Source organism: Lytechinus variegatus, chromosome 9, assembly GCF_018143015.1.
Source record: "Lytechinus variegatus isolate NC3 chromosome 9, Lvar_3.0, whole genome shotgun sequence".
Lineage (NCBI taxonomy): Eukaryota > Metazoa > Echinodermata > Echinoidea > Temnopleuroida > Toxopneustidae > Lytechinus > Lytechinus variegatus.
Window position 1 is genome coordinate 30,397,944 of NC_054748.1, and position 26,499 is coordinate 30,424,442.

Below are 26,499 nucleotides of genomic sequence, written 5' to 3' on the forward strand. Positions count from 1 at the left end.
CACCGTGGGCAGAGCCATGCCCCTGTACTCGCTGGCAGGCCCGAATTGATAGAAGGTTTACTCGTTGCAACTTCCCTTTTTATGGATATGGCAGCGGTTACGTCTATGGACTCCCTAATTATTATTTAGGTGAGCAGTATATTTTTCTTTCCGTGCATCTGTTTCTGGTAATGAAGACATTCCTTTATTATATTATAAGTGGGTCTTTTCATATTCCTTCTTGTAAGAAATCTCTTCCTCAGACTTGAGAGATATCGTGTACGATTCTACCAGAACATCCTGGACGATCATGTCGATAGTAGACGCAGCAGAAGCGCAGTTTTGCTGCATTTAACGACATCCCTATTCTAATCTTAGCCCTTGAACTCGACCTTTACCATATGCAAATTCAAAATCTCAACCCTGTTAAAGTGAAAATGGACCGGATGCTAAACTACTTTAGAACATGGCTTATTTTAATCAAATGCCATCAAGCTCACGGTTTTATTAATTGGCCTCATGCCCCCTCACTTTAAGTACAATGCTCCCATTTGATTTTCTCCCAGGTGTTGTCCTATATAGAAAAGTCAGCTTTTCCTCAAAATATATAACTAAATGTGTTAGCCTGGATGACAAAGTGCAATACCACAGTTTTAATGAGATACTAATAACGCTATGAGTCGATCATTTCTATTTTGTCATAATTATGTCCTATTAACAGACAGTATAGGGACTACCTGTTACCAGCCTCGATGGCCCAGATTTTTTATTGGAGGTGGATACAGATGTACCTATGAATTTTCTGCTTTGATCAGGGGCTATAGAGGCCTTTGGCGGTCCAGCCACTACCAAGCAGTCATGCCACCGAACGCTAGATTCTTCTCATTCTTCTATTTCTCCCTTAGTTACTATTATGCATGGATAGGTGAGTTTGCATGTACAGCTTGGGCGAAGCCACATCATAAATGTGCGCCGTTGAACAAGGAGTTTTGGCTCTGCGACCTCCGAAGATTTAAGAACAGAGAAGATGTACTATGAAATGCTTTTGGCGATAAAGAACATTCAAGAAGGCTTTGTCGAAATTTGGTGAATAAAAACAGCAGTTTAGTCCTTGACTCTGGACAGGCGATATATTTGTAATTTTTCATCAGCTCCAAAGCTTAACCCTAATTCTCCCGGGGGGGGGGGCCATAATGCCCCCCCCCCCTCAACAATTTTCGCGATATATCTGCTGCGCGAAATTTTTTCACCTCGCAGCTCACTGACTTTTTACATTCAAGTCTCGCGCAAATTTTGAGACCAAAGTTGTGAAGCCCGGCGGGTACGCGGTTAAGACATTAAGCAACATTATGCAAGTGCATGTCAGACCCAAAATTGTTCATAAACGCAAGGAGCTTCTGATTTCATGTACAAATCCAATGTAAATTGCGTATTTAGCCAAAATTCATAAATGTATCATTATTTCTACTTTTACTGATTAAACTTAATTAATTTTGCCTTGTTTATGATCAGAATTATGTCTGGAACAATTTCCATTGAAAAAACAATAAAAAACAAAAAGTAAAAAAACAAAGAAATACTTAAGAAATTCATAAAACAATAAAATACATAAGAAATTTATTTCCCAACCAAAGTTTTTTTGAATTACGATTGTTAAGAATGCTACAAAGAAAATTTTTACCAAAAAATAGCATTCTAGAAGCTTTATTTAGCGAATAAGTGCAAAAAGTATGATTTATGCATAAATTAGCAAAATTAATTCATATAAAAAAAAATCTCATTATTTTGGAAAATTTTACCGTACAGCCTTGTAGATTACATCGCACACTACCAGTGTGCAAATTTTTGCGTCGCTCGCGCGATCGGCGGCCGAGATCTTAAGGGGGGGGGGGCCAATAATGCCCCCCCCCGGAATGACAAGAATCAAAATACCCCGGGAGATTTAGGGTTAAGACAAAAATGCTGTTCAGCTTCACAATTTTTGTTTTCTTTCATAGAAAGATTTCATTTAAAATCAAACACGAAAGCAATTCAATATACAGAAAAATCATGAAGCGAATTTTTCGACGATGACCTTATAGCTGATTCTTTGTCATTTGACGGGTAGTTTCAGTGCATGTACTTTGTTTTTAAATACTCCGTAAGTCACGGAGCGGAAACATCCTATGTGTGCGCTACCATTATTCTTAAAGAAACTTTTCAATCGTAACTTTAATCCTTTAGTTTAGTACCTCTTTTTCAGAAGTCTCTAAGCGCTGTACAGTAAATGTAGCATAATTACCCTTGGCTTAGCAGGTCGTTTCCGGGAACCTTCGGTAGGATTTGAACCCACGACACTCTCATTAAGCGATACTAAGTCAAAGCCACTACACCATGACGCTCCCATGTTATCAATACCTAGGTCCATCTACATGTAACTGGTTTCCATAATATTTAGAATGTAGACGGCCAGCAATATGAAAGTTGGGTCATTTATGCGCATCGAATAACAACAATCAAATCTAAACATGCTAAAAGGTAGCTCGTTGTTAAACGGATGGTCCAGGCTGGAGATATTTGTATTAAAAAAAATCACATAGCATAATGCTGAGAAATATAATCAAAATCGAAAAACAAATAACTAATTTATTGTATCTTAAAGATTTGCATTATTCCGGTGAAATAGTTCTAGGCATGTCTTCATGAATATTAATTTGAAGGGCTGATGATGTATCCCCATTTGTTCTTTTTTATTTCATTTATGAAATTAGGTTTATTCGAAGTTTTTTCTACCAGGAACGAAAAACAATTGAATTGACAACTGATGAAATTCCTTAGTTAATTATTGTCGCAACTTATTTCATCATAATGGCATTTATACATTTCAAAAAATATGAAAAAAATATGATTTCATGTAATAACATAAGACAAGGGAAAGTGGGTATGTGACATCATCAGCCAACCTAATGAATAGTCATTACGATATGCATATATCTATTTTCACAAAATATTGATAAACTTAGAAATTCAATGACTTCTTTATTCATTATTCGCTTTTGATGAAATTTTCAGCATTTTGCTTTGTGACTTTTACTCTATTTATTTAGATGTAAATATTTTCATCCCGCACAATTCCTTTAATGGATTTTAAAAATATTTTTTTGTTTATGTATAGATAAAACTAATTCAACATTGTCCTTGAATTCCAAACTTTAATTTCTTTTTTATATATTCATATTGTATTAGTTAATCAGTATTTATTTTAAATTACATAGAGAGAGATGTCTTACCACGGTTCTACTGCTGTGGACTTGCTGGTGGAGATTTCTGTAGACTTTACGAGCGACGTCGTCCACGGGCTCACTGCTTTGGTTACAGACGACCATGGATGGGTAAGAAATATCACCGAACTGAAATCATGATTAACAATGATACTGAATTATTATATTATCAGATGCGACAGCTTATAGTAGTAGATGTAGTACGCCGAGTAAGTAAGTCTTTTAAATTTTTGTTGGAATGCTCCCCGGGGAGTGAAGAAAGTGCATACTTTGTGTTTGGACATGCCTGGGTCAGATGACTGGAAGAATAATTTGTAAAGCGCTTAGAGATGTCGTTCAGATGTATTAAGTGTTAGGTTTATACAAACGGGACATTTATATTTCACCACAGTATACGTGATTGACTTCTTTATCTTTATTGTGTTGTTATTATTAAACAGCGGGGAATGAATCCAGCAGTTACGTCCTGAACTCTGGACAAACTGCATAACAAGAATTTTAATCAGCTCCGAATTTTGTGACGAAAATGCTGCACCATTTATCGACAAATACCTCCCATCGAAGCTTTGTCATTTGACCAGCATTTCAATACATACACCCTGTTCTTGAATCCAAAGTGCATCGCCTAGCGAAGGTTCCAGACCCTCATATAGAAGCAGACAGCGTTAATGTGGTGACGTTGATTGGATAAAGTTGATCAAGAATGATGAACCCAAGTTACAGACATCCAAGTGCCCTCAAGCCTTGATGGGATTGGGTACGTTTGTCGACTGGTAGCTTTGTTAATGAAGGTGATTCTTGAAAAGAGTATTTTGGTACATTTCTCTCTAAATTTTTATCAAAATTTCAGGATGGTTTTGGGGAGATCCGCATATCAATACTCTGGATGGGAGGAAATACACCTTCAACGGCCTTGGTGAATACATTACGATGTCTTACAGTCACGGTGATCCATTCGTTTTACAATCAAGAACTGGCAAGGCTTTTAACAACAGTGAACCCGTTGAACACGGAACGGTCTTCATAGGGTTCGCTGCTACACAAGATATCACAAGGGTAGGTGGAGTGCGGAATTCATTTCATACAGATTATTCAATACAAGAACTAATGTGAGAGGTCAAGGATGAATTTGGTGTAGCCAAATTTGATATGACCTATTCAGTGGCGCATAAAACAAATTTGAGAATTGTTAATGATAGTATGAATTTTCAAAAGGAATTTTCATTGGTTTATGGTTATCCAAAACCGATTGTTTTTATTAAGGTTTAAAGCATGCAAAAAGTCCCAATTTCATGCTCCACAAAGCTTACCGATATATCGTACAGTTGATTGATGAATGTAACTTTGCATTTTTTTGTATTTCCTTGCGTCTTGAGAACTGTACAACGTGGATAATTAATCGCACTATTATCCTTAATATTGATCAGGTTGAATTCCAGCTGAACGACAACAGGACAGAAATGAGTATTCTTGTTAATGGTTCCTCGATTAATATGACAGATTTGCTAGACGGTAAGCATAGAATATTTAAGATTGATGATGATGATGATGACGACGACGATGGTGATGATGGTGATGATGATGATGATGATAAAACCGATGATCGTTGCCGCGACGATTATGACATCTCACGATCTAGTTAATGGTTTCTCTATTAATATGGCAAACTATATAAAGTATTTCTTGTAGTTTGATTAATGTGATGATAATCATAATGTTGCTGTTGGTGGTGGTGGTAGTGGTAATGATGATGGTGAATGATAATTAGGATCGAGAAAGTGAAGATGATGTCTAAGCACGCATTTAATGGTTTCTCCATTAATATGTAAGATTTCCTAAACGTAAACAAATCAAACATGAATTAATATTGTACATCATAACAATAACTGTTATTATTTTGATAGAAGCTTTGCAAATATCTGATTGATGGACTGAAATAACATTAATGATATTACGGTGATGATAAGATGGGTGATGAGGATAATGACAATGATGGTGAGGATAATCATGATGATGTTGGTGGTGGTGGGGATGATAATGATGATGGCGATAATTTTTTGATGTGGTTGGTGATGACGACGATGATGATTATGATGACCTTGGTACTGGTAGCGGTATTTTAAACTGCTGAGATGGTCGTGTTGGCTGGTGTAAAGAATTGTAGACAGTACAACAGTTGATCAAAGCAATAACATAATGAATGTAACTTTGAGACTATGCCAACAAATCAAAATGAAAACAAAAATTAAAAGCTCGGTTATATGTACCCTACAACAAATGCCAAACTATACTCCCTTAATCTTTCTATGTTCATACCTAGATGGATATGACTCGCAGGATCCGACTTTCATCTTATCCTCGGATAATGAGACCGAATCCGAGGGTGAGATCAAGGTCACAGCTCTCTTTCAACCAGAAGGCTATTCGAGTACGTCCTTTACAGTGACCTTTACGAATGGAATCTTGGATATAACCGTCATGGTCCCGCCTGAGTATTCTGAGAACGCAACAGGGAGGGGTCTGCTTGGTAAGGCATCTTGTTGGATACATGGGATGATATCCGGGAATATATACCCTTCGCATTTTTAATTTGATAGATGGGAGGTCAAAAGATTTGTCTCGGGGATGCGATCGAATGGCTTTGAAGTACGTTTCCAAAACAAAAGAGCGCGGTAATGACGATTTATCCGTCAAAGGTAGCAACATTGTTCGTGAAAATCCCCAATAGTCATGATAGTGTTGCTCATACAGCTTTTTTCTGGTTACAATTTTTTACAGATTTGACAATAAGGATCAACTTGACTAAAACTTATATGAAACAGTGCTAGTTTCACATATTCAGGGAGGAATTAGTCATCGTTTCACTCGATTTTGAGGAGAAAATTAGAATATTTCATATAATAAAATACATAAGAAATAGTGAGTAGATGACGTCATCAGTCTCCTCATTTGCCAACCGACTAGGATGTGCATATAACTGTTTTGTGAAATTAAGCGAACGTTTAGAATGTCATTACTTTCTAATTTTACATCCGATTTTGATGAATTTTTCAGTGTTATGCTTGTTGGATTTGCCTCTTTGTTCAAATCAACTTTTTGTTGGGGTGGACTTGTTCGTCTCTCTTTTTTTAACGAACTCTTCATGCGATTCATGAATGATGCTCGTCACTTGATCGTAGGCTCTGGCGGGCGATTCTCGTTCGGAGCCGAGCTCTAAACGGGCACTATAGTTTCCTAAGTCTCTGCCATATAATCTCTCCATCCGTAGGTTTCCAAAAATGAATGTTGAATCAGGGAAGGGTGTTAATCAGTGCGAATAGGAGGACGAAATCATTAGCATAAAAAAGATCGACCGTTGCATTAGATGAGTCGTCGGACCGCCATGGCCAACATCGACTCGGCTTCGGTCGTTTGCAAATGATGTACAGTGCATATCCTGTACCCGTATACATGGGAAGCATATATATTTAATGAGAGTACTACATGTACATGTATACAACATATACAACATTTTTTTTTTCTAAAAGTTTTATCAAGCATATTGAGCTAATATTTTCGCATCATACCCTTCTTTTTTGACATCTTTATCAGGTAATGTCAATGGAAATACATCGGATGATTTTCTTTTACGAAATGGAACGTTGCTGACCGATCAACCCGGGAGAAATTTAACAGAAGAAGAAATATTCCAATTTGGACAATCATGTAAGTTCTTAGCTTTTATTGGCACACGTACATTTTATTATCAAGCAGTTGATGATGTTGATGGTGGTGATGATAACGATCACGCTGATGATGATGACGATAATCACAAGGGAGCATCTTGGTCTAGTGGTTAATACTCTCGTCATTCAATCTGAAAGACGTGGGTTCAATGCCAAAGCATGGCGTGTTTTTCTTCTGCAAGAAATTTACCCACATAGTGCTGCACTCAACCCAGGTGAGGTTAATGGCTTCAGGCAAGAAGTAATCCCTAAAATAATGTGAGCACCGGAATTGATAGATTAACTTACCCGGAATAATGTAGAAGCGCGTTGGGCACCTAACAAGGTGGATACGTGCGCTATACAAATCCTATACTAAGTGTATTATTATTGTTCTATAATGATGATGATGATGAAGATGATAAAAAAAATGGTGGTGGTTGTGGTAATAGGGATAATAATGATGACGGCGATGATAAACAATGATATTGTTTTTGTTAATAATGATGATGACGACGATAATATAACAACGAAGACGATTAGGATGCTCATGATGGTAATGGCATGACGATGATAATAATGGTAATGACGATGATGATTATGATAAAGGTATAAGTGATGACAATGCCCTGACGATGACGGCAACCACGTTGATAATGATTATTATGAGAGTAATGATCATGATAATGGTATTAGCGATGACGATGATTTTGACGAAGACGACGATTATGATGATGATGACAATCATCACCTTTCGCAAATCAAAACAACCATTAAACCTTCTTACCTAACTTAACAGAGTTATTTCTTTACTCCTGAAGGGATGATTACGGAGAACGAGTCGCTGTTTGAATACGGTGATAGGGACTGGAGTTACTACAATCCGAGTAACTACACACCAATGTTCTTAGACGCCCTACTCGCCCTTGACCCAGACAGGACCAGAGACGCCCGGGAGACTTGCGGGGATAACGAAGCGTGCCTATTCGACTTCCTCGCTGTCAACCCCGAATTGGGAATGCAGACGATGGACACCGGGAACCAACTTGACAACGATCTTCAAAACCTTGGTGAGATTTGGCATCTCTATCACTAACCCCAAATTATGAATATTATCATATGTTCTGGTTTTCCTCTTACATTGTTTTGTAATTTGTTTGTATTATGTTTATTAACCCATGGCCAACTGGGACCAGATTATACCTGTACAAAGCCTATTAGAATTACAGAATTGTATTGCATTTCAACTGACACTATGGCAGACCAGCAGCAGCATTGGTGTGGGAGCTGAAAATATGGGCTACCAGTTGTATTTTTTTCTTTGCATTCATAGATCCACTTTGTAAGTTTATATCAGTTTTTAGCAATTAACAATGACAACATTGATATCTCAAGCCCTGATAATCACAGGAGCGATAGGAGATCTCCCTAATGTTGAAACAAATTTGAGTAACATTTCTGATTTTAAAATACACGCATGTATTGAAAAATAAATTTTCTTCTGTTTTATAACTTTATAGAAAATTTCCCTCCAAACATAACAAGCGTGACAGAGCTGACAGAAACAGATGGACTTCAAGAGGATGATGTTCTCTTTGTGCAAGTGGGCGTGAACATTACCTTAGAGATTACTGCACAGGACCCTAATGATGAAGACGTATATTTCACTTTCAACGATACAACTCCGGATGGTACAAATATCAGCTCAGGTGAGATTTTCAAGGGTGTGAGTTGATGTTTTATTGTTACTTACTCTCCTTCAATCGCCTAAATAATGGTTTAGAGTTTTAATGACAGGTCATAATATATATAGTTACATAAGTGAAGCGAAGTTTGAATGATTACGCATGCTTTCTTTTTGGTCTTTTTCTCTTTATATTCCATCCCCTTCTTTATGCTTATCGTTATCTTTTAACCTTCTCTCTCCCATCCCTTCTTTGTATTCTCGTTTTGTATCTGTTATCTACCTCTTGTCGTTGTTTCTCACTATTCTCTGTATATTCTATGTATGTTCGTCCCTTTCTGACTTTGCCCGTCTTTCTGCCGTTTCCTCTTTTCTAAACACTTGTTCTCATCCCATATCTCCCCGCATCTCTCACTTTCTTCCCTTCCCTTCTATCTACTACTTTCATAGATGGCATATTCACCTGGATACCTACTGACCTGAACGTCTCCTCCATTGAGATCATCGCCATGGACAACCGAGGCGCGGAGACCTCTTTGTCGTACAATGTCCTCATCTGTCAATGCGAGAACAATGGCGTGTGTGACTTTGAGAGCCAGGCCGAGGGACAGGACCTCAGTGCTAATGGCTTTGCTGTAAGTATAACCAACATGTGAGAAGGAACTAATATTGTTGGATAAATTCGACCGGAAGGCTGTGTCATCCAGACGTTGAGATAGGGGACAAGAAGGCGAGTTCTTGAAACTCAGAATGCAGAAATATGTATAACAAGCAGATAGGATTACGAGCTATAAGAACTGGGCAAGTCAATTGGGAAAAGAAGACAAGACTTAGCCGATTCTAGAGGAAAACGAAAACTCGACTTTTCTATTCTTCTTGTCTCAACAAAATTGCTTTTCCAAGTTTCGACTTGTCTACCTGTCTTTTCCCAAACAAATTGTCTTTCTAAGTTTCAGCTCCTCTGCTCCTGTCTTAAACAAGTCAACAAGCAACCAAAACCCATAATCTTGTCTTCTAATCTAAAATAAGCCGAGTTGTCATGTTTCAACTGGCTTGTCTTTTTATCCAAAGTTTCAACAACCTGTATTTTTGTCCCAAACAAGTTTACCCTATCGCCATGTTACCACCCACAATCAAATTTGTAATTTTCCCTGCAGGTACACTGTTCTTGAACAATCATTAACCATACCTAAAACATACTGAGTTGGATTTTCGGTACTTTATCATTAACTAAGTTCGCTCGAAGCATTCACATTTACAAAGAAGCCGGGGAGGCACTCCCATTGACGAGTGGATACCATGCGCGACCATAAGGTCTCCAAAAGCACCCTAAACACGTATATTCCATATTCTGAAAATGCACCCCTTAACAAGTATTGGTGTGAAACCCTCCCCTTAACAAGCATTGGAGACAAAACGATACTTTTGGCACGTATTCCCTGAAATGAACCCCTAAACAAGTATGCAGCGACATTTTATTGTTATGTCACGGGCCGTCGGTCTTACCTTTACATATCATTGTAGTCTAGGTGACTGGTGAAAAAAATGTTCAGAAAATGGTAAAAGCATGAAAATTGGCACAAAGGTAGAGTAAGTTATTCTAAACACTTTTAGCAGGGGGTGCCAACGTGAATTTGCCTTATAAAGCAACGGTTGCTAGGCAACATATTTACCTTAGTAACTGAGCTTTATTGGGATTAAGTAGCATTTAATGAGCGATATGTTGCATGAACTTTAATCTAAAGCATGTTCCTTTGTATTTTGTATCAAAACAGCTTTAATCCGTTTATTCATAGCAATGGCTGCCAAGGGACCATTTTCCATAGCAACAAATTGTTTATCATTGTTCAGATGAATATGATCAATATGATCTACTCAGAATAGCTCAGAAATTAAATTTGGCCCATAGATTCCTCATGTGATGATTTTTTCCTTAGGTAGGCCTAATAAGCACCATAGCAACGGTTGCTAGGTAACATTTTTCCATGGTAACCCATTCTTGTAAGGTATTTTTTTTCTTGATCATAATTCATATGAACCATATTTTTTCTTTTAAAGCATTAATACATTAATCACAACAACCCAGGAATAATTATACCATGTATACACACCCATGCAAAGTACTAGATGATAAGTAACAAGTTTTCTGTAGCAACCAATGCTCAAAGGTCTTATGGTAAGACTTTTGATAGAGGTACTAATAGATGCTTAAAAATGTAAGATATTGCACAAATTAAACTACTTCATGATATGGCTCATGTTTCCAAAGACGATGTTTTGGGGTTGCATATTATTTGTATGGTAATGCTTGCTGCATGTTAAAAAAATCACCTTAACACCATTTTTGCTCCCTTGGAAACCATAATCATTATGGATTAAGATAAAAAAAAAACACATGTAAAGATCGGCCATCGATTTAAATTATTTGGTGTCTTTCATAGCAAAGGGTACTTTAATGTATGTTATTTCTATATAATTTAGTTACATATTTATCATTGAATGATAATAGACCTTATGTTTACTTATCTGAGTGATTTACAATGGAGGTATAATTGATGGAATTTGTATCATCAAGAAATAAATGTCTTGAAACCATTGACATTCTGTATTTGTAGCTATGTATTTACCCTATGAATCTCCTTTAAGACCCTGTATAACACGTAAAAATGCATTGGAAAGAATTCCACAAAACCGATATTTAACAAGAGAAGAACAATTAGAACAACAGCTACAAGAGCTCACCAGGAGGTCATGGGTGCTTACATATTAAATATCTCTGATCTTGGAGAGATGAAAAAATGACTGCCAAGAATTGATTGAGTCAACTGAGTTAGAAATTATTTTCGAACACCAAAATCCCGCCGGAAAGTAATTTTCAAATAAGTGCTTGGATACCACTCTATCTCCAGGTAACAATAGTGGTTCTCTTGAAAGCCAACACACTCTGCCTTGGTTTATCCCCTCCCTTTCGAAGCCTGCAATGAAGATCATATTAGCTTTCCATACCGTTTCCGGACTTAATGCCATGTGCAGGAGCTGAATTTGACTTGTCAGTTCCTTCTCCCATGGTTTTGACTTGGTTAATCCTGCAGCTCTGTGATCTGTCATGACGTGAAAGATCCTGCTAGAGTTGATTTTGACCGATCAGTTCCGTTCGGTTTCTAGGCATGTTGGCAGGATCCTGTAGCTATATGATTGATCTATCATGACTCGATCCTGCAGAAGTTGATTTGGACCTGTCCGTTTTGTTTCTAGGTGTTTTGACCTGGATCAATCCTTCAGCTCCAGGATTTATCATCACGTGAAAGATCTCGTTAGAGTTGATTTGGAGCGACCATCTGTTCTGTTTCCAGGCTTGTTGGCCTGGATCCTGCTCCTCCGGGATCTATCATGACTTGAAAGCTCCCGCAGAAGTTGATTTGACCAGTCAGTTCCGATTGCAGGTGTTTGGCTGTGATCCTGCAGCTTCATGGATCATTACTTGAAAGATCTTGCAGGATGCAGTATATGCGCAGCTGACTCTTTCACCTACGTATCTGACGCACTTGTGATAGTTGGGGCCCGTTGCAGAAAGAGTTGCGATCAAACGCAACTCAAAAAATCTTGTGCAACTTGATTTTCAGCCAATAAAGCACCCGTGTTCGGGACTTGCATTTAAACGCAACTCTTTCTGCAACAAGGCCAAGGTTGGCTGGACGTGATCAATACTCTGCCACAAAAACCCGGCACAGAACAGTGGCATGAAGTTCTGATATACTTCTTCCTTCCATATACATCCAATACATCTTTGCATGCCCAACTCAGAAATTAATTTGCTGATTGCACTATCACCTAATATAATGTCCTTATGAGGAGAAATGTCTCTTACACTCTGATTGATGAACAATTCATTGTTGATGGTGATGACTGTAACTTACTTGATGTATTCCCCTATTGCCTCTATTATTCTTTGTCGAGCATAATGCATGCTTCACAGTGGTTTTACTTTTCCCTACTTATAATCAATCTGGGCAGTCTTAACCTAAATTTTGGACTAGATATACATGCCCAACTCTGAGGGCATCTGCGACACATGTACGTTCTATTCATTCACTAGAATTGTACCCAAAGTCCCAAACTACTGGAAACTGCACAGCTGTACATTATGTAAATATTTTTTCTTCATTATCTAGATAGAAAATATTATAAAATAAATGACTAAACTGTCCAACATTATAATCAATTAAAAAAAGGAGCAACATACATACAGAAGATGTAGCTCGAACTATTTCAGGTCTGCCGCATATGCTACATAGTGCATATACAGGAAGTGATTCTTGAGGCTGTTTCATGTCTACTGTCTATATATATATATTCAAGTCAGTCAATATGATATAACAATTTTACTGACAAGTGCATTTGCATAACTCGCCATTACTTCCCAAGAAGGCTTGTCATTTAATTGGAGCGATTAGTTAGTATCAATAAAGTTTCAGCTTCCCTTTTCCCTCAAGGTTCGGTGTCTTTCCGAGTGTTCCATGCTACATCTACTACAATACCCTGTTTCGGTTTCATAGCAAGAGAGATCCTATCTGCACATTTAATGACCCAATGATGATTCCTATCTGTGTGTTAGCTTTGTCATGTGTGAGTAAAAAGTATGAAAAAAAATTATGTATATCGAAATTAGGCTTGTTACCTAGATAAGATTAGGCCTACTATGCACACATTATTATTTGGACTGTCTCTGAACTTTTTAGGGATCTGGTATTATATTTTTTCACTCCAGATTCACACTTTGACCAATTTTTAATCACTTTCATCCAAACATTATGTCCAGATGTTGTATTAAGTAATATGATCTATGGTTGCTATGGAAATATGTTGCTTAGCAACTGTTGCTATACTTGGTCGGAATTTTTCTTGATATATGATTGTAAAATGGGAGCTTAGAAGTCAAAATATAGTTTTTTAATTTTAGATAACATCCCAGAAATGGTGGTTGCCAAGGTAAATAAGTTACCTAGCAACTGTTGCTATACGAGAAGAGGTCAGGTTGGCACCCCCTACTAAAAATTTTCGGCACTATTTTCTCTACCTGTCAGCCAAATTTCATGCTTTTACCATAATCTGAACAATTCTTGCTATTTTTTGCACCGATCATCTAGACTATTGGTTTAGTACCGCCCCACCTTCCACACCTCACGCAAATCCCACTCTAAACACGTACCGTAGTAGGGGCGAAAAGAACATCCTTTATAAAACGTTTTATTTATCATCCCCGCAAATTAGACCCTAAACACGTAGCTTTCCTAGCAAAATGGATACCCTTTTTCATTACTTTTTGTGTTATGGATACCCTTATCACGTTACGTACGTAACATGCCCTATCTTGAAAAAGACATCCTTTTTACGTGTTTTGGGGATCGCGCATGTTATCCATTCCGACCACTCGTCAATGTAAGTGCCCCCCCCCCCGGTATAGAAGCCATTTTTTTTACACGAATGTAATGCCACTGCAGGTGGTCACGTGCAACTGCACTGATGGATGGTCAGGTGACCACTGTGACGTAGACTTCGATGCATGTGAGGGCAGCGGGCCCTGCTATGACGGGGTTATCTGCTACGATGAGCCTCCATCTTCGGATGAAGAATACAGATGTGGGCCATGCCCTCCCCTGCTGACGGGCGACGGAAGTAACTGCTACGGTGAGTTAAATGTTGTAAACCCTAGAGTTTACAGCAGCGAAAGCCTTTAAAATGCAGCTCCGATGTAAAACGTGCGATGAAGTGAAGTGGCCGAGTTTTCCGCAACTGTTAAGGAATCCAGGGACTATTTTTATTAATTCATCTTCATATTGGACAAGGGATGAAATCCTCGAACTGAATCATTTCTCTTCTCCTCCCCTTCTCTTTCTATTTTCCTTTTTTGGGGGCGTCCTGGGCACATTCCCCTGTCCAGCCTCTTAAATACACAACTGCAGGATACTTGGGTTTTTTTCAGATAAGGAATTTAGAGATGATTTTAATACATTTTCGTTTGATATTCTTGCAGGTTATTCTTTACATTAGGGCCATCGGAGCCTGAGGGATTGTGATATGGCACAGTGGAGTAGGCAATAGGAATAATCGTGTATGGGGTGAATTTATTTATCAATTTCTGACAATGTTCTATCATTCGGTGTTATATCCGTAGCCAACGTAGTTTGGCGTAACAACCAGTTTACAGAGACTGAAGTTTTGGGTCTAACCATCATCATGCTTATAACTTGATATATTCTGCGTTCTTTTCTCTCTTTTTTTGTTACAAGAGTTCATTTAAAACTATATCCATTGATAATTGTGATTCCTTTTTTTACCTTGATTTGTTTAGATTTCAATGAATGTGCTGATAATGACACAAATAACTGTGATCAGGTTTGTGAAAATGCATTGGGATCCTACACATGTTCTTGTGACACAGGCTATAGGCTTGGCCTTGATCAACGATCATGTATTGGTAAGTTCATGTATGAGTTTGTAAGCGTTGCAGTGGTGTGAATAGGGCAGGATATGATGAGTGTGTGGAAGTGTGTGATGGGTGCGTTGGTGTGTTTCGGTACGTAGGAGAGGGTGTGTTGGTGTGAGGGTGTGTGTGAACGTGTGTATGACAAAGAGGGGAATTTTGTGGGTGTGTGTGGGTAAGTTGATTGACTGGTGGGTGGATGTGTGTGGGTGAGGGTGTGTGTGTGGGCACATATTTGCGAGTGTGAGTAAAGTGTATGGCAGTGTGGAAATAAAATGTCCATTTGCGGGTTTTGGGGTGGTTTTTGTGATTTTTTTAACTAGATGCCATTAAAATTGATTAACAAAGCTTTTAAAATGTGAAAGATACGGACTGATCAAAGAATAGAATGACAAGCCACAAAAAAAAGTTTAAGCAGATGAAAATAAAAAAAGATTGTCTTCGTCATCGTTGTAAAAGATAGTAGAATTGTAGTAGTAGTAGTAGTATTAGTAGTAGTAGAGTGTGGTAGTAGTAGAAGTAGCAGTAGTAGTAGTAGTAGTAGTTGTTGTAGTAGTTGTAGTAGTAGTAGTAGTTGTAGTAGTAGTAGTAGTAGTAGTAGTAGAAGCAGTGTGGTCGTAGTATAAGTAGTCGTAGTTGCCGTCGTCGTCGTAGTATTAATAATAGCAGCAGCAGAAGTAAAACTTCTTAAAGATCGAAAATATACGTTATAATTGAAATGGTTGCAAATTGGATGATTATAATGATAATATTAATAATAATGTTAACGGTAATTACTATAGTGATATTAATGATAATGATATTAAATATTACTAATCATGAGAACTCAAGAAAACGTTAATGATGTTAATTGATATAACGGTTACAATAACGATACTAGTGGACAATAAAATCCACAACTTGACAGTTCAATTATCTTCGCAATATTATTTTACCTAAATGTACCTTCTTTTACGTTTTTTTTTTCAGAGATATTTTGTACTGAGGAACTAATGAATTCCACTGGATCTGAAAACTGTACTTGCGAGCCAGGCTTTGAACTCATAAATGGATCCTGTATAGGTAAAACGTTAGATCATGTGGCAGTTACAGCAACTACACCTAATCCAGTCCGATCTAACTATCATGGCTATTTCATTATTTTAATGGCACACCATCAGTCTATTTACAATCATTGAAATCATTGGTGGTGATTTTAGCTTGTAACAATGGCAAAATTTCACAAGGCTTCTAGAGGAAAGATAGTTGTTAGTTTTAACAGTTGTATTAATGACAAAATGTTTGATATCAAAGTGCAATCCAGTTTAATTTAATGATTTATTATTTGATAATCCTTATTCCTAATTTGAAGAACAATAATTTGATCTAACTATAAATTAATGGAAGATAAATCGGAACTCGACATAATAGTAAACGGGCTACATAATTATTAGATCGTGATCTTTAAAATATCTGTACCTAGTTGCAGAGAATAGCATATCCATTATTTAAATGTTAAATAAAAGATCACTGCCGAATAAATGCCTTGTTCGTGGGATTTTTAAAAATCTAATCGACGCCTTACACCACTCGGCAATGGCACCTCTGCTAGCTTCATAACGCTGACGGGCTAAGTACGATGCAGGGAGTATGGGAACAAAAGTAGTCCACGATCTGCATTAAAGGACAAGTCCCTCCAAAATGTTAATTGAATGAAAAGAGAAAATCCAACAAAGACTAACACTAAAAAAAATCATTAAAATCGGATGTATAATAAAGTTACGACATTTCAAAGTTTTGCTTAATTTCCCAAAACATGTACATCCCGGTCGGTATGCAATGAAGAGACTGATGACATCATCCACTTACTATTTCTTTTGTATTTCATTTTATGAAATATTTGATTTTCTCCTCATGGATTTGTGAAACAAAGATACATTCCTCCCTGAACATGTGCAACTAGAATGGTTTCATCATTTTACAGTGAGAAACATCACCGATTCTTTCATATCCATACAACTCTTTTGTGAAAAATATATTTTTTTTAATTTCGATTTTGATGAAATTTTCTGCGTTATGCTTGTGCGATTTTTTTTCCTTTAATAATTCAAATCAGTATATTTTGGGGGTTGACTTGAACTTTGAGCCTACATGTACATCTTGTGCAATATCATACTTATATTGAACAATCTAACTCGGAAAAAAGATCTTTAAATAATCAAAAATTCCCCTAAAGATTTTATCCTTTCATTTCATTCTTAGATTTTGATGAATGTCTAGCTGGTGTCGACCAGTGCCCGCCTGATATATCTAGTTGCAACAACATACCAGGAGATCATAATTGCACTTGCCATTCAGGATACGAAAACATGTCCCCAAAAGAGTGTCAAGGTACTGATATCTGTTTTATTTATTTATTTGTCTATCATTCATTTCTTTAATTATTTATGTATCTATTTATGTATTTATTATCTATTCATTTACCTATTTATTTATGGGTTTATTTATTAATATTTTTTATACAGTGGGTATAAAGAAGTTTACTCTTAGATAAAATCCTGTAAAATTATACATTTGTAATATCCTGAGGATTTTTCCACCTTTTAACATTGGTACAAATGACGATATAACTGTCAAAAAAGCATTTCCGCTTGAGTGAGCACCACTTATTGTTTAATTTGACGTAGGTTTTGGACTGTCCCATCAGGCACTGTCCTTGGAATCGCTTGATGTCATATTCATTCTAAAACTGTGTTTTACTCACTCACTGTATTTTAATCAATTTTATGTTTGTAAGTTTTCTATAAACCTGTTTATGAAATACTCTCTTACACTGAAATAGATATTGACGAATGTGAACGTGACTTGGATAATTGCAACAGGACTGAATTCAACTGTGTGAACACACTGGGTAACTTTTCATGCGTATGCAAGGAAGATACAACAGAAATCAATGGAGTTTGTCTAGGTAAGAAAATGCGTTCCTAATAATAGCAATAATAATAAAAGTAATGAATTTAAAAATGAAAGTAATAATAATAACAATAATGACAGTAAAAATGATGAAAATAATAATGACAATGAACATTTCGAGGTATAAAAAACATGATATAAGTACTTTCTATATCTTTTCTATTCCCAGGCAGCCTCTTTAACTCTCATTCAGGTCATATTTTCTTTATCATGTAACACTGTCATTCTTCTTTCTGACCTGTTTGTAATTTTGTATTCTCTACGTATTTGAAATGCCAAATAAAACTATAATAATAATGATAATAACAATAGTAATGATAATGACAATGTTAATAATAATAATTAAATATGTAATATTTTTATTGATTGTATGAAATAGGTGCATTGACATTGTCGCTCAACGCTCGTTTTTCATTTATCAACGGGCTTGGCGTTGTTACCTACCCAGAGACAATTGACTCCCAAGAAAATCAGCAGAAGTTGGCACAAGATGTAAGTTTTTGGAAAGTCGTCATTTCAAAAGCTTTAAATGTTGCAAAAATTGTGCTTACGTGAGAGTTTGAAGAATGTTATTGTTGGCAATTTGCTTTTTGCCATTACTGGTGTGTGAAATACATTAATCAAAGCTTTCTGCAAGTCTCGAAGATCAGAATGATACATATTTTTAAAATCAAATTATTCTCTATTTGTTACTTTTAAGGTCCTGCGTTACCTCAACACCTCATCAGCACTAAGTGAAGATGAGTTGCAGGCTGTATCTGTGCAAAACTACAGCTTGGCAGGAAGTTCTCTTCAGATTTCCTTCCGGGTTGACTTAAAACCCGACTCGCCACTGACCGAATCTGGTCTGGAGAATATTTTCATGGAACTTCTTCCAAGCACACGGCTTATTGAACCGAACCATGAAGTTACGCCTGAGGGTAGGTATTTCAATAATATTGGTCTCGTAGAACTCTCATTCCTACTTTGATATTGATTTCAAGCTTTAACATCTTTCAATAAATTGTAATGATTATATTGTTTTGTATTTTGCCTCAGTGTGTAACTTTGTTAGTTGATTTGATATGAAATAATGAGTGGTGAGAAGAGTGAGATAGATCAACAAAGCACAATGAATGCTATCACTAAAATGTTTTTAGTGTGACATGTTTTTCTTTGTCTTCTCGTTTTTTAGTTCTTTCCACCTTCTCCTATTTTGTTATACCTATATTCTTCCACATTATTATTTTTGTTTCCTTTTCTTCTTCTTCGTCTTATTCTTCTTTCTACTAATCGCCATACTCTTCCTCCTCTTCACCTCTCATTTGTCATCATTATCATCGTCGTAATCATCTTCAATTTTGATATAGTCACCACCATCATAATCAACATCATCACTTCAACCATCATCATTATCATCATCATCATAACTAACTTTACCTTCTCCTTCTTTTACAGATATCAATGAATGTGAGCTATCTACGGATGTGTGTGGTAACGGTAACTGTACAAATACAGACGGTAGCTATTTTTGTACCTGTTCTGAAGGCTTCCAACTCGGAAACGGGGATGCTTCTTGTGTAGGTGGGTAAACGAGTTTCCAGATATAGATCTGTATTATACAAACCATGAATACCCCCTAAAATAAAAGCGACACCATAAATATTGAAAAAAAATCTGAATCACATTGTGCATAACGGTGGAGTACTATTAAAATACTTTGCCATAAATTGATTTCACTCTCAGCATGTTAGATTGCCTATTTAGTTTACAGTGCGTTGATAATTAATACATTTAACTGTTGTATATCATTGCAGTAAAGTCTTTTCCTACTTATGGCTGAAGGTTTTGTCAGTCAAAGGTTCATGCAAATTAATGAAAATAGAATATGTATATAGCTTGTATCAATTTTGAGACGTGCATGGCACTATGTCGTTATCACACTTGCTTTAGCCCAGCTGCCGTCCCCAAAACTCTACTTCTTTAAAATACTTTTACCCTTTCTATTTTCTCCTGTTCGTTCTCCTCTTTTCACTCCTATATATCTTAATGGCGACCCCCTGGTCCACCCCCCCCCCACGATGGTACCGGTCTGACCATAATGCTTCCAACCATATCAACCCTATCATTAACCAGTATTCATGATAGGATGAATAGTATAGCTGTACTAGATATACTTTCACTTCTGCTCCTACTGTTACTCAAAGCTTTTCCTCACGGCTTTTCCTCACTTTTTGATTAATGGTAAATCTTTTCTTGATTATTTTTGTTACTGTTTTAGATATCAATGAGTGTCTCGGGGATCATAGATGCAACCAAACTTGTATCAACTCACCGGGGGATTTCTCGTGTTCTTGCAATCCTGGATTTGAGCTTGATGATGATGGTTTTGCATGCATTGGTATGATGTCATTCACATCACAAGATCCGTTGCGATTCGATTTTTAAAGTTATTGGAATAACAATTTATATAAACATTCCAACTTAAGAAATCAAAGTTTCGAAAAGTGCTTTAAATACAATTGGAAGCCCAGTCTGTTTTTTTTTTAATGCCAAGAAAGCAAGCTTACTGCAATAAGAGCAATTTCATTAATCTTGTCCTTAAACAATTCGTACTATTTCAATTTTGAGTGAATAACCAAGTTTAAAAACTCGGTGTGAAAACAATTCCGCCTTTTAAATTGGTTATCATTAATCCACGTTTAGAATACTGAACACTTTGATTACAAATTGAATGACTGAAATCCAGCTTATTTTGCAAAGGAAAATATGTTGTTTTCTTTTATTCCTTAGATACTAATGAATGTAATGCAACAGACGTGTGTAGTAACGGGAACTGTACAAATACATATGGAAGCTACTATTGCACTTGTGATGATGGTTTCATTGGAACTGGAAATGATTCTTGTACAGGTAATGATTTTCAATGTAAGAAATACTAAATGTATTTTTACTTGTACCACTACTACTTCTATTGCTTCCGTTACTTTACTACTTCCACTTAAAATACTATTTCTACTTCTACGATAAGACTGCTACTGGTTGTAAAAGTACGATTTACATCGTATTTTTTAAACTTGTTCTGTCTACTTATCTTTCATCTTCCTCTTTAAGTCTTATTTCTTCGTCTTCTTGTTATCTTTTGTGTTTTTATTTGCTTTGTCTTTCTTCATTTTCTTTCTTTTTCTTATTCCTCTTTTTTCTTATTCTCCTTTTTCTCCCTCTGTTTTCTTCTTTTTTCTTCTTCTTTTTCTTTTACCTGTTTTTCTTCCCTACAAAATGACCTTATATACGTTTTCCTTTTTACGCATGTAGAAATCGATGAGTGCGAATCTGATCCTTGTCAAAATGGAGCGACGTGTACGGATGGGATCAACATGTATAGCTGTACCTGCGCACCTGGTTTTACTGAAACTAATTGCTCAATGGGTAATTTGACCAAAAATAAGTAGTACGGCAATCTTGAGATCAGTTTGAGGGACGAACGTTTCGGGGATCTCACCTTCGTCATATGAATTAAAACAAGGTTTTGGTTAAAAGTAAGAGTACTGCTCTTCCAAGCCAGATATACTTTCTTGATTTGCAACCAGGAGTACGATCAAGCACCTCAATGTGTTTCAAAAAGAAAACTAGATTAACATGAAATTCATTGGTTTGATATATAATAATGTGTTAAAGATGACTCTGATATACATATTATGTGAGAGTGGCCAAGTATAATGTAAACCAGAACAATGTAAATGTTGAGTTGTGTGCATCAAGGTGATTGCACTTTTGAAATGGAAAATAGCTTAGAATACTTTAAAGTGAAAGGCCATCTATAAACGTCAATGATCAATAAGTTCATCGGATTATTTTTGGGTTAAATCCGGGTATGTAGGGCATCATTAAATATGCTACTTCATAATTATATATCGATGGTATATTCTGTTATAATTGTTATTATCATTATTTTTGTTGTTGCTGTTTTGTAGTTACAAAATGACATCCTGCGATTTCTCTTTTTTTTTAGAAATAACCACGCCCACAGCCACCACCACGCCCACAACCACCACCACGCCCACAACTACCACCATCACAGAGAGCCCACCACCTACAACTACCATACAACCAAGCACAATTAATACAGAGGATACTAGTCCTACTGATTTGACTACTTCTGATTCTACCCCTCCTCCAACAACGATTACTTCAACTGGTATGTTAAGAAGTAAACTGAATTAAAATATCTAGTGTCAGCATTTATTGTATGAAGTGTATCTGTCCATAAAATGTAACAAAATATGTCTACTCAGATATAAATGTCAATGAAATTATTTCAAGTTAAAGTCCGGGATATATAGAGTTCACCATTGAATAGTATATTACATATTTTATATTTGATTATTATTATCATTTTTATTACGGGCTACGGGAATGATTTTTTTGCTGGGAGTGCGGATGTAAATATGAAAAAGCAATACCAAAAAAGAAGTCACCCCTAAATGATGGTGATTTGATGAAAAAAAATCCTGCAAAATGAAGGTCATTTTGATTACATTTCCCCACTTTTTCACACCTTCCAAAATTCCAGGAGAATAATACATGCAGCATCCCCGCAAAGAAAATCGTGTGGGTGCTTTAGCACCCCTGCTTGCCAGGGCCATGCATCATTATTATCATTATTATATGTTCTTTTTTTCTTTCTTTTGCCCCTCCTTATCCTCCTTCGTATTCTTCTTCTCCTATTATTATTTTTTATTATTACTATCATTATCATTGGAACAAAATGACATCTAATTTCATCTTGCCGTTTCTATTTGTTTAAAGAAATAACTACGTCCACTGCCGCCACCACCACAGAGGGCTCACTAGATACAACTACCATGGAACCCAGCACAGCTACTCCGGAAACTAGTCCTACAGATTTAACTACTGATACTCCTGATACTACCACTCTTCCATCAACAATCGCCTCACCTGGTATGTTCAGAAGTAAAATCAATTAATAAATCTAATTTCAACACATTTTGTTTTTTTATGTAATTGCCTTTAAAAAAATAAAGATGGCTACTGAGATGAAAACGTCAATGATCAATGATTCAATAAAATTATTTAGGAGTTAAAGTCGGGGTAATATATAGTGCCCCTTTCAGGATGCCATGTAATATCAGTACCTTATTATTAGTAGTATTTTTCTTATTATTGCTTGTGTTATTTTTACACATTTACAATGATAGTTAAAAGCTACTGAAATCTTACAATCTGATTGGCTGATAGTAATTTCTTCTTTTTTTATAACAATTCTTTATACAACAGGACCCGAAAGTGAAATGAATTATGAATAGAAAATAAAGCAAATCAATGTCAACAAATTTTGTATTTAATTTTTTACCGATGAATTACCCCAATAAATGTTCTGAATTTAATTTAATTTATTTATCTAAGTAACCAGTGCACCAGAACCCATTCCACTGCAGTGGCATGAGTTCTACCCTCTTACAGTATATAATATTTTTGTTCTTTTCATGTTGTCATGGTAATTAATTCATTACCATTCACTTCCGCCGATTTACAGGATACTTGTGACAATAAATGTACACATTGATTACATGAGATTACAACTACTAAAGTGGAAATCTAGTGTCTCTGTTTTAACGAACTAAAGGTTACATGATCTTTAAAGATAATAATACTAACCATGTTTGAAATTACGAAAAAGGAAAATTATTAAAAATAATGGTCGTGTTCATCAAACTTACATCGAATTTTCAGTTAAACTGTTCAGGGGTCCATGGTATCTGGTATTTAATAAAAAAAACATAATCATAACTATTTACTCTCTAGAACACTCTAAAACAAAAGGTTACTCGTGATCAGTACGAAATGGTCACACAGGAAGAAGGTATTTACATGTTACATTGCTATCTATTTCTCATTAGAAACGTTCGTGAGCATCATAAGGATTAGTATCACAGCCAACAGACGAAATGGTGTACTGCTTGTATTCACAGAAGAACTTAATGATCGGTCTACGGCCGCTTTTATGGCTTTGGAAGATGTCTTTTGTGGTGCGGTAAGGAAGTCCACTTATTTATGTTTTAATGCTTTAATTCGCTTCAAGTGGTGAGATTATGTTAAATCAGAATAAATTAGATGAGATTAGATTCTACTTTATATGAATTAATCAGATTTTTAGTATTTGTCTGTACATCGTATAGGTCTATATGCTTTTTTTGGAATATAGACACTGTTGATAGGCGTAAGCATCGGGACAGCTTTTTGATTCAATTTAGAAGACAGTGAACATTTTGTTGCAACAATTGCTAGATTCTGTCTCATTCCTCTAACAATCTACTCGCGTTTCTATCCCAAATAAACCTTGTCATTCACAGGTTTCAACGTATTTGAATGTAAGCTTAAATTCAGCGCAGCTCATCAGTATCACATGTGTGGTAGTCTCTTTCCGAAGTGGTAGTGTGATTGGTGATCTTCAAATGAGTCTCGCAGCACCATCTCAGGATTCCGCTGATAGTCTTGCTCAATCAGCCACTGACCTATCACCTGCTAATGAGACATTACCCTTTTTCGACGATTCTCTTTACGTCGAAGAGTTAACCGTAGACAGTAAGTGCACATTCAAAGTAAAACAAAATCATACTTTTCTGTTGAATAACCCATAATTTGACTAAACGTATAAAAAAGTTGCTTAAATAAAGAAGTAACCCTTTAAAGAGATTACATAATGCGTCAAAAATGTTACTTCTAGTGCTTTTAATTCTGTATCACCCCCCCCCCCCAAAAAGAAAAAAAAACTCACATCTTCCTGAACATCTAATTATAACAGACACGTAATACAACAAAAATAAACACACAGACAAAATACATGTATAATGTTATATGAGTATTATACTATGTTTGTTTTACTAGATACCGATAGCATTTAGATCGGTGTGTATACTCTAGCTTGTATTAATCTCTTTGACATGTTTTACTAGATATCGATGTCTTTTAGATCGGTGTATACGATATAACTCGTATTAATCTTTTTGACATGTTTTTAGTATATACCGATATATTTTTTGATCGGTGTATATCGGTGGATATATTCATAAAAAATCATACATGTATCACCAAGCATTGCAAGACAAAATAAATATTGCAAATAATTATTAAAGGTAACAGTTTTGTCTCACACTTGCTGAAGATTACAAGATAACATAAAATGATTTTATAAAACATTGTGTAATACATTTCCAAACTTTGGGGAAAAATTAGCAATAATAAAATTGAAGTATACGCATCAATCAGTCTGTTTCCATTTCTGGAGATGTACTCCCAAGATGTTCCTCACTTATCTTATTCTTCATTATATTCGTTTTACAATTTGTCATTGTGCTTCCAACAGGTGGTAAAGCAGCTCCCTGCCTTGCAGAATAAATCTCTGTGTTAACTATTAAAATTAATGCATTCAATTGCTTTATCGTATTTAAACATACATCAATCCATAACAAACAGATTCTCTAATTCTGTTTATAATATTATGTTATGTCCAATATCTCTCCAAAGTGCTTGAACATTTGGCAAACTTTAATCTCTTCGACATATTTATCACAGCTAGTATAATTCCATGTTTTAATGAACTCCGATAGCTTTGAGATTGGTTCATATATTATCGCTGGTATTGCTTTTTGCCATGTTTTATTAGATACCGATAGCTTTGAGATCGGTCCGCATGTTATTACGGGTATTGATTATTTGCCATGTTTTAGATACCGAATGCTTTTATATCGGTCCGCATATTATTACGGGTATTAATTATTTGCCATGTTTTAGATACCGATAGTTGTGAGAACAGCAACCCCTGTAGAAATGGAGGGACCTGCACGGATGAATTCAACACGTATAGCTGCGCATGCCCAGAGGATTACACAGGGACAGACTGTTCATCATGTAAGCATGAACTTATTCTTTTTTATTACTTTGAATGCAGTCATAGTCATTAATCTGCTAGTAAGATTTGTGAAAAAAGAAATGGTTAACTAGCCCTCGTGAACAATTTGTCACGTTTTCAATACAACTAGCCTTCACCCTTGATGATCGTCAAACTTCACATTCTTATCAAAGAGTATTAAATAGAAAATTCTACATTGACCATCAGTATCCCTCAATATATCTTGCTTTCTCACTAATGCATGTACTTGAAAGAATTATTTTAAGATCGCGAGTAAATCAGGTATAATGAAAAGAAATAGGGAAGGGAAGCATTATATTTACCACACGATTACTTGCTTTACTTTAAAATCATGGGCACTCGTAGGTGTGAACGCCCAACTTATTATTGGCGTTCTCTCCATCATACCCCGATGGATTTTATACTTTTAAGCTAGGATTTTCGTTTTGTCTTGCCATTCGTGATATCAAATCACAATAGTTTGCATTTCCAGATGGTCGAGCAGTTTTACACTCACTAACATG

At 36.1% G+C, this 26,499-nt stretch overlaps 2 protein-coding genes across 2 annotated transcripts in view; both read left to right on the forward strand.

Moving 5' to 3' along the window:
• Nucleotides 1-24,504, forward strand: LOC121421954 (mucin-like protein). Its single transcript, XM_041616754.1, has 26 exons — nucleotides 1-129; nucleotides 701-904; nucleotides 3,234-3,350; nucleotides 4,090-4,295; nucleotides 4,667-4,751; nucleotides 5,560-5,766; nucleotides 6,831-6,944; nucleotides 7,765-8,013; nucleotides 8,464-8,652; nucleotides 9,078-9,262; nucleotides 14,129-14,315; nucleotides 14,980-15,105; nucleotides 16,081-16,173; nucleotides 17,353-17,481; nucleotides 17,933-18,058; nucleotides 18,443-18,555; nucleotides 18,764-18,983; nucleotides 19,501-19,626; nucleotides 20,324-20,443; nucleotides 20,836-20,955; nucleotides 21,358-21,471; nucleotides 22,055-22,240; nucleotides 22,852-23,004; nucleotides 23,964-24,097; nucleotides 24,417-24,462; nucleotides 24,494-24,504. The coding sequence occupies exons 2-26, from the start codon at nucleotides 838-840 to the stop codon at nucleotides 24,502-24,504; spliced, it is 3,423 nt and encodes a 1,140-aa protein (XP_041472688.1). The 5' UTR covers nucleotides 1-129; nucleotides 701-837.
• LOC121421712 overlaps nucleotides 24,459-26,499 on the forward strand; it is a 6,735-nt gene continuing 4,694 nt past the window's right edge. The window contains exons 1-2 of the mRNA XM_041616496.1: nucleotides 24,459-24,648; nucleotides 25,858-25,974. Coding sequence (XP_041472430.1) covers nucleotides 24,519-24,648; nucleotides 25,858-25,974 — 247 coding nt within the window. The 5' untranslated portion in view covers nucleotides 24,459-24,518. The remainder of the gene's footprint in view (nucleotides 24,649-25,857; nucleotides 25,975-26,499) is intronic.

Excerpts from the sequence above, each read along its gene's own strand:
- LOC121421954 (XM_041616754.1), top strand. The coding sequence starts at position 838 with ATGCCACCGAACGCTAGATTCTTCTCATTCTTCTATTTCTCCCTTAGT. Across the intron at positions 6,945-7,764 it reads ATTCCAATTTGGACAATCAT|GGATGATTACGGAGAACGAG; the intron begins GTAAGTTCTTAG and ends TTACTCCTGAAG. Across the intron at positions 18,556-18,763 it reads AGCAGAAGTTGGCACAAGAT|GTCCTGCGTTACCTCAACAC; the intron begins GTAAGTTTTTGG and ends GTTACTTTTAAG.